Here is a 14521-nt window from a genome sequence, read left to right on the forward strand (position 1 = left end):
CAATATTAATCATACAATATTACGCAGAAAAAGCAAACTTTTTTTTCAATTTTTTGATGAATTGCTGTGCAATTATTTAACTTTTCAGTTAAAAATCCAAAAGCTATTTTTATAAAACCACCAATAAGCGATACTCGATAAGAGACATCGAGAAAAAGTTCTCGCTCGCAGACATTACGCTGCAAATCACGATTGATTTTACGGACACGAACGCTGAGCGGATTAACGTCAGGCGCAATCATATTTGCTCCTCGAGCGTATCCACGTGGTGACCTAGATCGATCCTAATCTGGTCGCATCCGTCCGATTGGAGGACGTCGAAATAGTTCCCGTTGGCAACCGATCGGGCCGACCGGCAACCCTACTTCAATGGGTCCTCGCAGGTTGTGGGGTATCCGCTTAAGTGCCACTAAGTAGGTACGACATATAAGATATGAGGGACGGCCGGGCATATGTATTCATCGACCGTGCACACCTGAATGCCAACGTACCTATCGAAGCGCGCATAGAGAAGTGTGTTTATGCAGCTATCCTGGGCGCTGTTTATCGACAGTGGGGCTGTGTATGAGACTGGATGCAAATGACCCCCGTATATCATGTTGAGAGTACACATTCGTAGACAAAGGACGAGGAGGTACTTACCCATAACGCATCAACTCGGTTAGTGCAGCGGTCAAGACATGGAATGCTTCCGTCTTCGCCGGAGGCTTCTTGCTTTCCGAATATTGCTGTTACGAAATTTCTGAGAGATTCGGGAGAGTGGGAGAGATAACTAGGATGAAAATGAAGAGATGCGTAGTGAAGTTGTAGTAAGACGAATGCATCATTGCTGAAAAACAATATCAGCGAATTATAAGTAAATGAATTTAAAAAAAAATACACGTCAATATATGTGAAATAAATAGAATAAATAAAATTCGCAATTTTAATTTTCGCGCAAGAGATTCTTCAGGATATAGCGACGTATCAATCCGCGTTTCGTACATAGAGCGAGGTAAACCTGTAAAATGAATTCGACCAAAAATCTGATTGTTCAATTAAAAATGCGATGGGAGTGGAGGAATGCGGAAGGTTATGCAAATAAATGATTCAATTTTTCGCATGCAGATTTTTAAATGGCGGAAAAAAAAATCAATACGTCGCAGTCACAACCGGAGTGGAGGTTCGCGAAATGAGAATCTCTGTATGTCTCCCACAAATAATCGTTATTTCTTCTCTTTTAATTGCCTTAGGAATTCTGGTACAATTGGATCCAACATAAACGATAAATCAGTACTGCTCGTTTATATATATATACATTAACGTTCGTTAGTTTAACATCGTTCGAGTAGTGTCGCTAAGAGCGTACGCTGATCGCTCGTGTGCTAACAAGTAATTGATCTCGTACAATCGGGTTAAACTTACTTGCTACCAGTCCTTCACGTTCATTCGCGACTCGGACGCGAGTCAATTAATCGCTGTCCGCAATCCGAGTCCGCTTCGCTTTTATATTTTTTTCGGAATATACAGAAGCAGGATTAGCGGCACCCGCGCGTACGCGAAAGCCATTTACAAATACTAACGAGGACAGATCTCGTTTAGCGTATAAAAAAAGCACGAGGGATGGTGTGGCGGGATAGAAGGAGTATGGAAAGAGGGAGATGGGTGTGTGTGTGTGTGTGTGTGTGTGTATGCAAGGTGGTAGTGGTGATTTTGCAGAGCTCGTTCTTGTGATTGACGACGATCGTTTCGTCGGGAACTCTTCTCCAGGAACATACAACCACGTCGCGCCTTCTCATCTCGTTCGTCAAAACGAAGACTCCTTGATCGCCCCTAGAGGTGCGCAAAATTTCGTCAGTAATCTGTCAGATCCAGCAAAAGTCAAAAATTGTCTCACAGTTTTTCTATTGTACTTTATTTAAAAAGTCGATCTCAGTATTCCAAACATAGTGGTTGACACAATGTCAGTTTGACATTTCGATTTTTCTCTTTCTACTTTTTAATTATAACTTTCACTTGATAAGGACCAAAACCATATGGTCGAAACGTCGTGATATAATAATCAAACAATAAATTGTCAGTTTGGTCGTATAAACACTTGTTTATTAATTTATTTACTGGCGACATTTTTAAAATTAAACATAATAATTTATTTAAAAAATATTATAAAATTATTTTTTTTTTAATTTTTTAACATTTTTGAAATAAATTCTCTTTTGGCTCTTTTGTTGATCAAAAGAAAAGTAAGATGTGAATAAAAGATTAACTGTTAGATTAAAAAAGATTTAAATGACAGATTTCGTATCCTTTTTACGCACCTCTGGTTCACACAAGCAATACATAAAACATAAACTTTTTATTTACAAGGCTGTGTTATATTTTCATTAATCTATTTCCTCAAAAATCTCTTTCTAATCTTTCATCTGATAATCGCACAAAAATTAAGTAATTTCTTTGTCTCGATTTGCCTACTAATCAATTTTATCCAACGCTATAATCGAACAATTAATATTAATTAAATTTAACAATTGATATTACGACATTTTCCAGATATATTCATTAATTTATTATCTTCTCTAATAGGAAAATTCACTTGTACAAAGGCGCGCCCAAAATTTCTTTTGGCAAACCATGATCATCGCAAGATTATCCGTGATGATAATTGATTGATGACGATAGTTTCGTGTAATGATTGCGTTTTAGCTGACGAAGCACTCGATTGATCTAAGAGTGTAAATTAGTAAGAATTGCATCGTGGTTCTTAGTCGAATAGAGTTACAGCGATCGTTTATCATTACATTTAAAAAGGTATGTACAGTACGGCTATTTGTGGGTCGATCGTGCTGCTGATAATGATAATGTATATCCGACGCGTATCAAGTTCCTAAAATGACACTCGGCACGAAGATTTTTACCCAATGGAAAAATAGAGCAAACAAAAACGAGAACACTTTTTTTTATTTTTATTATTACATTATCTACAATTTTTTTATATTGTCAGTGTGACGTTTATTCATTTGATGTAATATATGTATAAAAGGAGAAAAAGAAAGAGAGAAAAAAACAGTAAAATTTAAATTTCAAGAAGTAAGAAAAATCAACGAAACATACGTTATATTGTCATTTTATGTTAATTTAATTTTGTATCTTAAAAATATAGAAATGATAGAAATGAAAATGTATTCTTAAGAGATGTATTATCCTTATCTACAAACTGTCCCCAAATCCCAGTTTATAAATACAATAGAACTCGCTTATCATAAATATAATCAAAACCGTTCATAATAAACAAAAAAAAAGAGTCAATAGTTGTATCTATTTTAACCTAGATATCCGATATTTTTTTCAACAAATGTAATATATAAGAAATGCTTCGCGATACTATTTGTATAATTTTCTATTCGCTCATCAAAAAAATACAAAAAAATTAACAAATTATCTATTCTCGATTTTTCCGACTACCGGTAGCTCTTCTGCGCACTTATTTGAGCGATGCCATTGTGAGTCTCTTAAAGATAGTATGTAATATATTATTATCCGGAATGATGTCGTTCTACGTGTCGTCGCCTCGAACTCCTTATATGCTACGACCGACCCACTGCGATTGGAGATCTATGGAGACGTATACACGGATAGACCAGTACGATACGACTTTTGTTAATCACTTAAAGCTTAACATTATCTTAACGAGCGCGAATCCGAGTGTCTACGCACATTGCTGGAAATTCGGAAATCCTATTCTCGCTTTCGTAGCCACACCTTTACGTCAATCTGTCCACATAGCGCTACGATCGACATGCAAACTCCATGCCCGTGACACGAGATCTTGATGTGATTAAAAACGTGTTGGATGCGCACCCGGACATGCGGTAATTAAAATAAAATCGATTCAGGGTGATGGAAAATCTCAACGGTAATAGAGCGAATCAAGGTATCCCAGAGATTTCAGATACATTTAATCAAAATTACAAAAAATCTAAGGGCTTTATATTCCGTTGAAGTCAACGGAATCCTATCGAAGCATTAGCGCGCGCATCGAATTATAATCGCGACATTACATCGCCGATTGTCTATTTTCCGAGGGAGACTTTTCGTCACTTTTGTGACCGACATATTTCCCAAGTCGACGGGCTATTCGGATGCCGCAACTGAACGTTGGAACTTTATTCGAAGAACATTCCGGGCGCGTCAGCTGATTGCGTTAACCGCACGCCCGCCCCGCACGACGTGATACAATCTCGAACATCTTGATGGAATGCAATTAATTTGATGTATATATATATATATATATATATATATATATATATATATGAGATGCCATAAATTAAATCGTGATAATCCAATAATTAAAAAATCATATTATGCATAAATGAGCGATAAAAGCCGTGTGAGAAAAAAAAAATGGAAAAGAATAAAGTTGAGCAGCTTCGATTCAATTACGAGCGAAAATAGTCGCACAGAAAACTAATATCTATAATTAAACGCGCGGATCGGAAGTGCGCTGCCTTAACATAATCGAGACCGCAGCTATATCAGCTATATGTCAGCTCACCCTGTATCGACCAGGCCGATATTTCTCTCTCGCGAACGACGATATGTCGAGAGAGAAGAGAGAGAGAGAGAGAGAGAGCTTATATAACTTATCGGGTCTATCATATGCGCGCACGGATACGCGGACGGTCCCGTGACCACAGCATGGATCGACGACCCTCGGGCTCGTAAATTCCGCGTTCTGAGATGCAAATGGAACGCCGGGCGTAACTGCGACCGGCCCGTCCACCCAAGCCAAGCTACGAGTTTCGCGCGATCCGTACCGCATAATTTAGAGATACTTCAGTGGCTTTTTCGTCTCTCGCGAAACGCGAAAACCGTTTATTGTCGTAGCCGATTCCGTTTGCCAGTCCGTAATAGACCGCGGGAACGAACGATCGAGGAAAATATTTATTCGAAACTCCGAGCATGCGAACGAAAAGATCACTGATAAATCTGATAAGGAAACGTCGAAAATTTTGGATTCTGGTGAAACTCTACACATATGGAGGAGAGAGGCGGTAATTAGATAGAATTAAAAAATTTTCAGTTGCGGCTAAAAAAACAATACCTATACGCGTGTAAAATTTTTTATCGAAATCAGAATTTTCGGATTTTGTTGAAGTTCACAACTTTATTTATCAGTCAATGAATTTATAATGTATTTTTTTTAAATCTGCGTAATTTACTTTTTTCTGTCCCTAAATAATAATAAATCCAAATTAATCGTTTTATAAAAATATAATATGTGCGTAAAATAATAATTATGCACTTTAGCATCTCAATATTGTAATAGCGAAAATAGTATTCTATTGTCTGCAGACATAAGATTGTAACATACACAAAAGATGATCCAAACGATCGTAAAGAAATTGCATCCGAGAGCCGTCGACGCAAAGTTTTCAGCATGTCAGAGTGCACATCCGCTGTCTTACGAGACATTCGTATGACACGCAACGTGTATATACATACCCGGAAGTTTTCGCGAGCACGGGTAAGTCCGACGAAGCTCAAAATATTTGTTCTCCTCGAGGAAGAAGCGATAGCGCATCCGGCGACCAGAAATTGAATGGAATTCCCCGCGGTGGTTTTGCCAAGCGTATCTAGGTCGCCGGTCGGTCCATCTGACCAGGCGGGACGAAAACACGTTGATTCTTACCTCTGTGAATCTGCGACAGCTGCGTTCGTCGATAGATCTTCATATATAATCTAACGCGTGAATGGAAAGAAATGCTAATACCGTCGTCGCGAATATCGACGTGAGAGAAATCATACGGTTTCTCGTCGAAACGCATTGTTCGGTTCGTTGGTCCTTCGAACACTCGCTATTCTACAAGTTGAATCGTTCACGCGAACAGTTCGTTCGTCGCCGCATCTCTTCACGAATTTCGCCTTCGTCGTCGAGTTTACACGAGTTGTCGTCTTCAATAATCGCTTCGCAGTCGATGGAAAGTCCGACGAGTATATACGATCATTGCGATCATCTTACCGCGTAAGTTACACGAACACGCGCGTTTGCACGGGAGAGATTGCTTAAGGAAACCGCGAACAGGACGAAACTGGACTCGTACACTCGGAAGCGAGAGCAAAGTCGACAGACTATTTACGCGTGGTTTATTTACCATTAGTCCCCGCGCATCATCTTCTTTCTCGTTCGCCTCCCTTCGCGCACTCTTACTACCCCCCGACCGTGGCAATACGGAAAGAAGATGGAGCTGATTTATATAGAGTCCAGGTGATGGTTTGCGAGCGGATGATGCGTCCCTTCCCCTTCTCGTCTCACTAACCTCGCACCATCCTCGTAGTCGTTCCCTCAATCTCGCCTGGGTGAAAATTATCGGCCGTACTTCTCTTTACTGCAGCGCCTCGTGATCGACCAGTCACCTCGCGAAGGAGCCGGCGTGCAGGAGCAACAGGAGTAACGCGAGCGTCCTCGTGGCCGCACCGCTGTTGCTAGAGTTCCCGTGCTGCATGGCCGCCGGATGCTCCCCTGAAACCCAAGAAAGCCGCATGCACATAAATTATTTTGCAGACGGAGACTGGGCGGTAGGGGATGCGGCGAATGGAAAATTTACATCCCTCGCCTGCGCCTCGTCCTTCTCTCTGCTCCTTGAGAAACTTGCACGTAGAAGAATGTATATACAGCATGATCCAGGAGAGCTTCCCTTCATTTTAATCATGACTTCTTTGACAAATTTCCAATTGCGATGTTTCTCCTTATCATTAAATATTTCGATGATTAAAGGGCGAATAAAAAATATATATATCAATTTAAAATTAAATAAATGGTTTTGGAATTGATTTAATTGCGTTTAATTGTGCAATATTCATATCATTATCGAGAGCATTATATTAGAATAGAATTTCCGCATGCGTATGATAATCAAAACGATGCTAACGTTTATTAGAATAATCACGAATAATTGTGCGAAATTATCAACACATTAATTATTTTCTCTATTACAAATACATAAATATTTGTGTATGCACATATTTGTTTTACGAATTATGATACAATCAATAATAGACAAAAGATTGTGCGTGATTATTGATCAAACATTTACAATTAATGTCTACCGAATTACTATATCAATCTCAGAGTAAGTTCATCGTTCGTGAAATAGGTCGGCAGACGTAATTAAATTGAAGCGCGCGACATGAGATACAAGTGAAATAACAATGATAGCGTAGCGGCATAAGAAAACTGGAGACTCCACCCGCAATCAGATATTCGTGCGCGCTTTCGCAGACGTAAGGCGAAATGTTCGGCCGGGGCAAAGTCGAAATCTGTCGGTCGCGCCGCGTATCGATTTCGGATAAATCAAATATTCAAGCGGACATTTACGTTAGATATTGCAATAGCGTTACTGTTTGTCCTCGGATGGCTCGCAAGAAACAGAGCGAGATTCCTGAGAAACTGCGACTAAATGTTGACGCCAGCGGCGCTTCCGCGTCTTGCAAGAGTTTGCAGTAACCAAGTCACATTGATACGAGGAGCATTCGGCGTAACGACGTAAGCGTGAGTCCGCGCATATCCGGACGCGTTACTACCATCCGTGAACCCAACTCACCGAGACGAAGAGCTATAACAACGGAGAACCTTAGGTGCGAGAACCCTCAGGTGCTGTACCAGTAATCACTTATCGGTCGCTCCAAGTTGCCGTCGAACTACGAGAGTTCTTCTCGTAGTTCTTAGGTAGAGAGAACGTAATGTAAGTGTCTTATTCGGCCACGATACTCAACTTATTATTAATTCAACGTGTTGCGCGGGTATCGCGAAAGTTCATTATCGTGGTGTACGTTCTCGAGCACGCGAGATACTTAAGTGCGTTACATTTATGCAGTTTCTTAATAATGTCTAATTGCGATTACACAAAGTTTCTCCTTGCATGAGCAATTAGTTATACCACCAAGCCAAGTTTTTTCATTAAAATTGGCATTAATCAAATTAAATACTATTTAATTAGAAATATATCGTGTCGATTGATTCGAGAGAGAAAGTGACATTAAACATTCAATCTAAAAATGGAATAACTTCTCTGATAATGTTTTAAATGTTTTTATACTTTCTAATGTTTTTCAAGTTAATTTCTAAAGCACAATCTTTATTATAAAAATATTAATAAAATCAGATATTGTAATAAATCTTCAGAAATCATGCACGTAATCAAAGTCAAGTACCTTGACAAGAGACTTTCCAAAATATTTTATCTATCTACGCAACCGCTTGTCGATCGAGTTCGAGAGGACATACTAAAACCCGAGGCCGGAGATTGATGCAAGACGTCGCGCTAGAAGATCAATGAAAAAGTATCAGGCGCGCGCTCACTTGAGCGAAAAGGTCGAATTTCTTTCGACCTCCAACAGTGCACCTACGTACCGCAATTCTTCCCTCCCTCCTTTCTACGCGTATCCATTCGACTGGGGATGGATTTCTGCGCTAAAACGTATTTTTTTTTTTCCCTCCCCCTCCGCCCCGACGTCCGTCTGGGGCGCGAGCTAATTTACGACTCGCAATTCGACGAACGACTGCGCGGCCGCAAAAAGCGCTCATTTTTCAGCGAAAACGAGCATCAGCGTCTCGGGGGAGGGAAAAAAAAGAAGAAAGTAAGAGAGAAAGAAAGGGAAGGTGAAGGGGAGCGATGGAAAGAGGAAAAAGATGCGAGTGAGCGGACTCGCGAAGCCGGCGACCCGCGGAAGTAAATCGACAACAGCGGGGATAAAACTGCTCGGGGGGCTTTTCGATGGAAAGCGGCATCGACGATACGTTCTACCGCCCTTACAAGACGCTGATGTAACGCGGCACCGGCGCTGAGTGCTTACATAAGTTCAAACACAAAATGCACGGCGCGTGTGGTGCGGTGGAGTTGTATTTAGGATTTTAATTTATTATACAAGAGGGTGTATATATAGAGTTACATCGTCCATTTATCTTCTTCTTACTACATTACAAATAAATGATCTCTTTTCTAACATCTCTGGAGCTTTCCTTTAAAAGCATCACGATAAACATCATTAAATGTGATGAAAATATAATTTCGCGCAATAACTCGGCGTTAATAAAACGCTACAACTATACGAAAATTGTTATGTATTATTTTTCATAAGAATTATTTGCATATAATAATTTTTTTCCCAAATCTTTTTTGTTCATTATAATGTAATAAATATAAATAAAATATTAAATTAATACAATAGCCTATATTTTTAAAAGAATTAGGCAACAGGTAAATTTTTAATCCGAGTGTATCGGATATTTTTTTTGCAATCCATACACCGCAATTTTGCATCGCGAATATGCTAATAATGCGTTTTAATATTAACAAGCGTAATCGTCGCCGCGCGTATTCACGGACGCGAGACGGATAAACAAATAAACCACAGTGGAAATCGACAGAGATAAATACGTTTTAAAATTGCACAAAACTCCAACGAGACATCATGCATACGCGGAATAGCAAAATGGCGATTTTCCAACAGCAACCTCGATAATGTTTTCGATCGCGAACTATAAAATAATACGAGCCGTCTCGAATAACGGGAGCGAATATCAATGGTGTAAAAAAAAAAAATCCTTAAAAATTGTTACAAGCAACAATTCCCTAAATATGTCGAAAAAGCCGATCGCTGTACGAAATTACTTTATTGTTCATTCCTGCAATAATTATTTTTTTATTCACATATGCTACCATCGCGTCCAGTTACGTAACATTACTCTATATGTAATATTGGCCGAGCTCTTGAATCAACGTTAGTAACAATGCAATAGCGTAATTGACGTTGATAGATTAACCCGCGGTCGACCCGCTAATCGGGAAGAGAGAAGCTAATCTCGATATCAATGACGATACAATCTGCTTGCGAAATGGCGTCGCGAAAATTCTCTTTTCCTCTTTTCGCACACGCACCAATCGTGAAATTCGCGCAATTATACGCGCGATTATCCATAAATCCAATTTCGCAACTTTTGACTTTGACGTTCGCGCAGCCGGATCCGTTGCACCGTAAATCAAACGCGTGTAACAGAAATATATCGTGTATGCTTTTCGGCCACTCGCGCACTGTTTGGACTTAGTCTTTTTATAACAAATACGTTTTATGCAAATAATAAAATAAACACTGTACGGAATCGCCGAAAATCTTATTATTTTTGTCATGAAATAGGGTGTGCCTTGCCACCGCAACACGCAGATGGAATTATCATTCAAACTATGTTAAGTTGAATGTAAGCCGTAATTTATAGAGTATTTCCTAAAATTTATACAGATATTCAAGGGTACCTTTCATCAATTTAAATTTTTGTAAAATTCACAATTATATAAAATATATCTAATATAGATTGATATCAGATGCTTTGCAGCGCAAACAATCGATTATACGGCCATAATAATCGATCAAAAAAAATAATCATCTAAAATAATCGAGTTTCAGGCAAGTGTTCGATCGAATTCGATTAATCGCGAGATTGGCAATTTACCGGCGCTATTTGCGGCCGTATTAACGGCCCTATGTGTGCCCGGATATTCAAAGGCTAGGCTCAGAGATGTATGGTACCAATTAGCAAATCAGTTGTCGTCAATGTTTACTCGTGACTGATGAAGGCAGTGAGATCTCGTCGAGCTGCTGGCGCATGTGAATCTGACATAATCTGGCGAAACCAGGCAACCGAAAATTTTCGGTGAAATCGCGCACAGCCAGCGTAATTCTACATTTTAAGTCAGCCGTTTTAGCAAGTGAAATGGCGTGATTTCATTATACGACACTTACATTGTCTCTCATACGTGAAATATGTAACCATCGGTTAACGAAATTCAGTTATGCGAGAACAGAACTAAACATTTACCAGAAATTGCAGGAAAGTTACTGTAAAACTCGATAAAATTTCCATTAAAAGACGTAATATGCCAACATTCCAGCCGCAAAATAATGTTTTATACATTTTTAAATAACATTAATTATATGCTTTTTGAAATTACCTTGACACGCTAAAAGCACGGTCAGCTTCATTCGTAGACATAATCATCGCGTAAAAATTTCACGTCAATCTGCAATTTACATTAATTTCTTTTACGCTAATGAAAATTGCTTGCGCCGCACACAAACGCGTGAATTAATTTTTCAAAAATTACTATTCCGAGTAATAAAAAAAATGTAATCAAAGCGCGTGCTCGTGCTTATCACAAACTCGGAATATCGTCAGATCGGTTAGACAAGTACATTGACCGTCCCTCGCGCAGCACAGCGCTAAGAATTTCTCTTAATCGCAACACGCTGTTTAATAAATGGCGAGTTATTCTCGACTCTTTCTTTCCCTCTCCCTTTCGTTTCGCTTTTTATGCCTCCGCGACTTTCAAAGTGTCGCCGTACGGTCGCTTAAATCACGGTTGAACTTCCGGAGGAAAGCGCACCTCGGGAGGAGGGAGCACGTTTTTTTTTTTGTCGTCCTTGAAAGTAAAATATGCCTACCTATACCTGTGCGGGTATTCGACGATCCCCCCAGCTGCCAGGTCGTCGTGTGAGTTATCTTTATAAAAATAATCTCGATCATAAAACTTGTCAAAGTAGTTTGCCCGCTGCGCCGCGGTAATCCCATTAAGACGACTCTGATTTGCAGCAGCGCGAGTGCCGGGACGAGAAAAGGACAACGTAGGGGAGATGGAGGAGAGTGGCACACGCTCTCTTATATAGCGCAGCACGCAGAGGCAGCTGCCAAGAATTATTGCCCATTTTTTACGCGACATTAGTAGGCGAGCATCCGGCCCGACGACGAATAGGCGGCGCGTTAATACAATGTAACCACCGCGAGGATACACCGCGTCGCGAACGAGCTCGTTGACCTTCCCCGGGTTTATTCATCTCGAAAAGGGCAAGCGCCGCGAGGGTTTGGGAAGGAGGAAAATCCACCGTTAACTTCATTCCCGCGGTAATCCCGAAATGCGCTCGCGTATGTTCAGTGCAAGGACGAATGTTTACGTGATGACCAATGAAACTCGAGCTTGAAAGAGTCCCTCTTCATTCGTGTTGATCGTTGAATTAAAATATTAAAATATCGAACTAGACTGAAAATTTAATTTTATATATATATATATATATATAAGCATAGGTATATTATCTCTTTTAAAATACGTGATTGAAATAAAGTGTATCTCGCCTTTTGCCGACTTAAAATCTTGCAATTCTTGCTCATCATATTTTAACGTAGTTGATCCCGAGAAGATAAAATTTATATTCAAATGTCATGATAACGAAACATTTCTGAATAAAACCTGAATAAAAAAAAAAAAAAAATTAATTAGAAAACTGTCATAAGACATGACGTTTCCGTTCATTGTAAAAAACCGATATCTTTTATATCCAAATATGTCAAGAAAAATTACCAAGACTCGTTACGTTACGTCAGAAACAAATGTAAATTACGGATCAGTGATTCCTTCAGACAAAATTGCGTACCTCGCAAAGTGCAATTTGTTTAGGCGAGGCAATGAAGCCCTGTGTATACGTAAAATCCGGCCGCTGAAGAATGGAAGAAATTGTTCAGATTCTCTGATTATCGTTACCGCGGTATTGGAAGTTCGTTGCTGGAGTTTAACGCAAAGAATTCTCGGAACTGCGCGTGCAATTAGTTTCCAATGCGGATCGATCGCGGCACGTAAAATACCGTGTTCCGACCCGGGCAATTCGCCGGAAAGCTCACACGTGAGCTGCACGTCGAAATGTAAGAAACGCACACGTAATATTACGCATATCTCGATTAAACGAAGGTATCCCGTAAATTCATGTTCGCTAAATTTTACTTGTCTAAAAGAACACGCTCCAAATATATCCGATATATTCGTACGCGAGAATCGAAATGAGAAACGCTCAATATTACATGCATTATGTTGCATAGAATGATTGTAAAGCTGTCACAGATGTCACGTTTCCCCGAACCACAGAGAAACCATTGGGAATAGTGATGGAGCAACGTTAAAAGCATCATACTGAGAATAACAATAATAATTGGAATTTAAAATATTTAAAATATTTAAGCTAAAATCGAAAGGAGTATTTTGATAAATTACGCGAGCTGAAGCACGAATAAAAAGATTTAATTTGTATTGAATAATAAAATATTTCTCCACGATCCATCCTCATTTTCACTGTTATTTTATCTTCAAATGTGCCGATGACATCGCGGAGAAAGATTTTGAGAGAGAATTCACCTCTCGTGCAAATCGTGACAAATGTGGCTGCATCTGGCGGAATTCTTTTTGTTCGCCGCGATGTAATGGAACGAAGATCTAATTTCGCGCATCGCGCCACGAGTGGACGTAGATTGATCCGATTGGGCGACTTAGCGCAAGCCACAAATGCTCAGAGCGATCAATCTCCATCGAACCTGTTTCGACCAAATCGTCGGCTATTTTGCGGCGGCATTAAACTTTGATTACTCAACTATGAATAATGAGAGTGACATATGAATAGCAGATGTATATCGAGAAGGATATCGGGGCAAGCACCTTCATCTTAATCCGATGAAAGAGCCCCCACGTTATCTTTTTTGTCCTCTTCTTTTTTTCATATCTATAATATTTTTGTTGATCTTTCGTTCCACTTTTCGACGCTATTGCGTTATGCACAAAAGCGAGCCATCTGTAGCTCAAGTTCGGGTATAGATTTCAGAACATCTGTCGACATATCGCATTCACAGTTATCGAATGACACAATGCGCATACGCGTAATTTGAGCTATTGCGGTATGGCCAAAACAGCAAACACGCATTTCATTGGTATCGCTGAATGCTGACTGTTCGCTTGATTGACGAACAGTCAAATGTCTTGTTATGTTAACGAATCGAATAGCGCCAACAGTGATCATGTATACTCATGATATATCTGTCCGCCTCAACTTTTTAATAAATATTAATCCATTCCTCAAGAATTAATATTTTTATTATAAAGTTTCTTTTTTTTTTCAATTTTTCTTCTTTTTCATAAATTAAAAATTCTGACATACATTTTGCCATTCGCAAAATTTCTAATTTTATTGAATATTAGTATACAATCCTCGTTGCGCCAAGTGTATCGAATAACCATTTGTATTACGATACAAGAGGAGCTCGGAGCAGAGCTTGGTCGAGCATAACGATTCAACGATGATAAAGCTGGATCGTTTGAAGGCAAAGAACGGACAAAGAATAAAAGGAAGTTACGTCGACGGAAAGGCTCGCGAAGGGATAGTGGAAGAAGAAAGAGCTCTCCGTGGTGGAAAATTCGCGGTGGCGACAATGACGGGCGAACGGATTAAAACTTTCTCATCGGCATCGCGGGATAATTGGTTTAGTTATCGGAGCCCCCCCTTTCCTTTCCCCCCCCCTTTTCCCGTCTCTCTCTCGACAGTGTATCGCGATCTCGCCGTACCTCGTTTGGATATCGACGTTGCTTTGCACGCCTCCGCGCACTTTCCGCTTTGCGTTCCTCTCTATCTGTTCCTTTAATCTCGCGTATCCGCTTCGCTCTGCTCCGTTCCGCTT

At 39.8% G+C, this 14521-nt stretch overlaps 1 protein-coding gene across 3 annotated transcripts in view; it reads right to left on the reverse strand.

Moving 5' to 3' along the window:
* Nucleotides 1-1199: 1199 nt before the first annotated feature.
* Nucleotides 1200-14521, reverse strand: part of LOC126851497 (hemicentin-1-like) — a 94526-nt gene continuing 81204 nt past the window's right edge. For all 3 annotated transcript variants that reach the window (XM_050595547.1, XM_050595549.1, XM_050595548.1), the window contains exon 7: nucleotides 1200-6499. In XM_050595547.1, the coding sequence (XP_050451504.1) occupies nucleotides 6390-6499 (110 nt within the window). In that variant the 3' untranslated portion in view covers nucleotides 1200-6389. The remainder of the gene's footprint in view (nucleotides 6500-14521) is intronic.

Source organism: Cataglyphis hispanica, chromosome 8 (assembly GCF_021464435.1).
Source record: "Cataglyphis hispanica isolate Lineage 1 chromosome 8, ULB_Chis1_1.0, whole genome shotgun sequence".
NCBI classification, from domain to species: Eukaryota; Metazoa; Arthropoda; class Insecta; order Hymenoptera; family Formicidae; genus Cataglyphis; species Cataglyphis hispanica.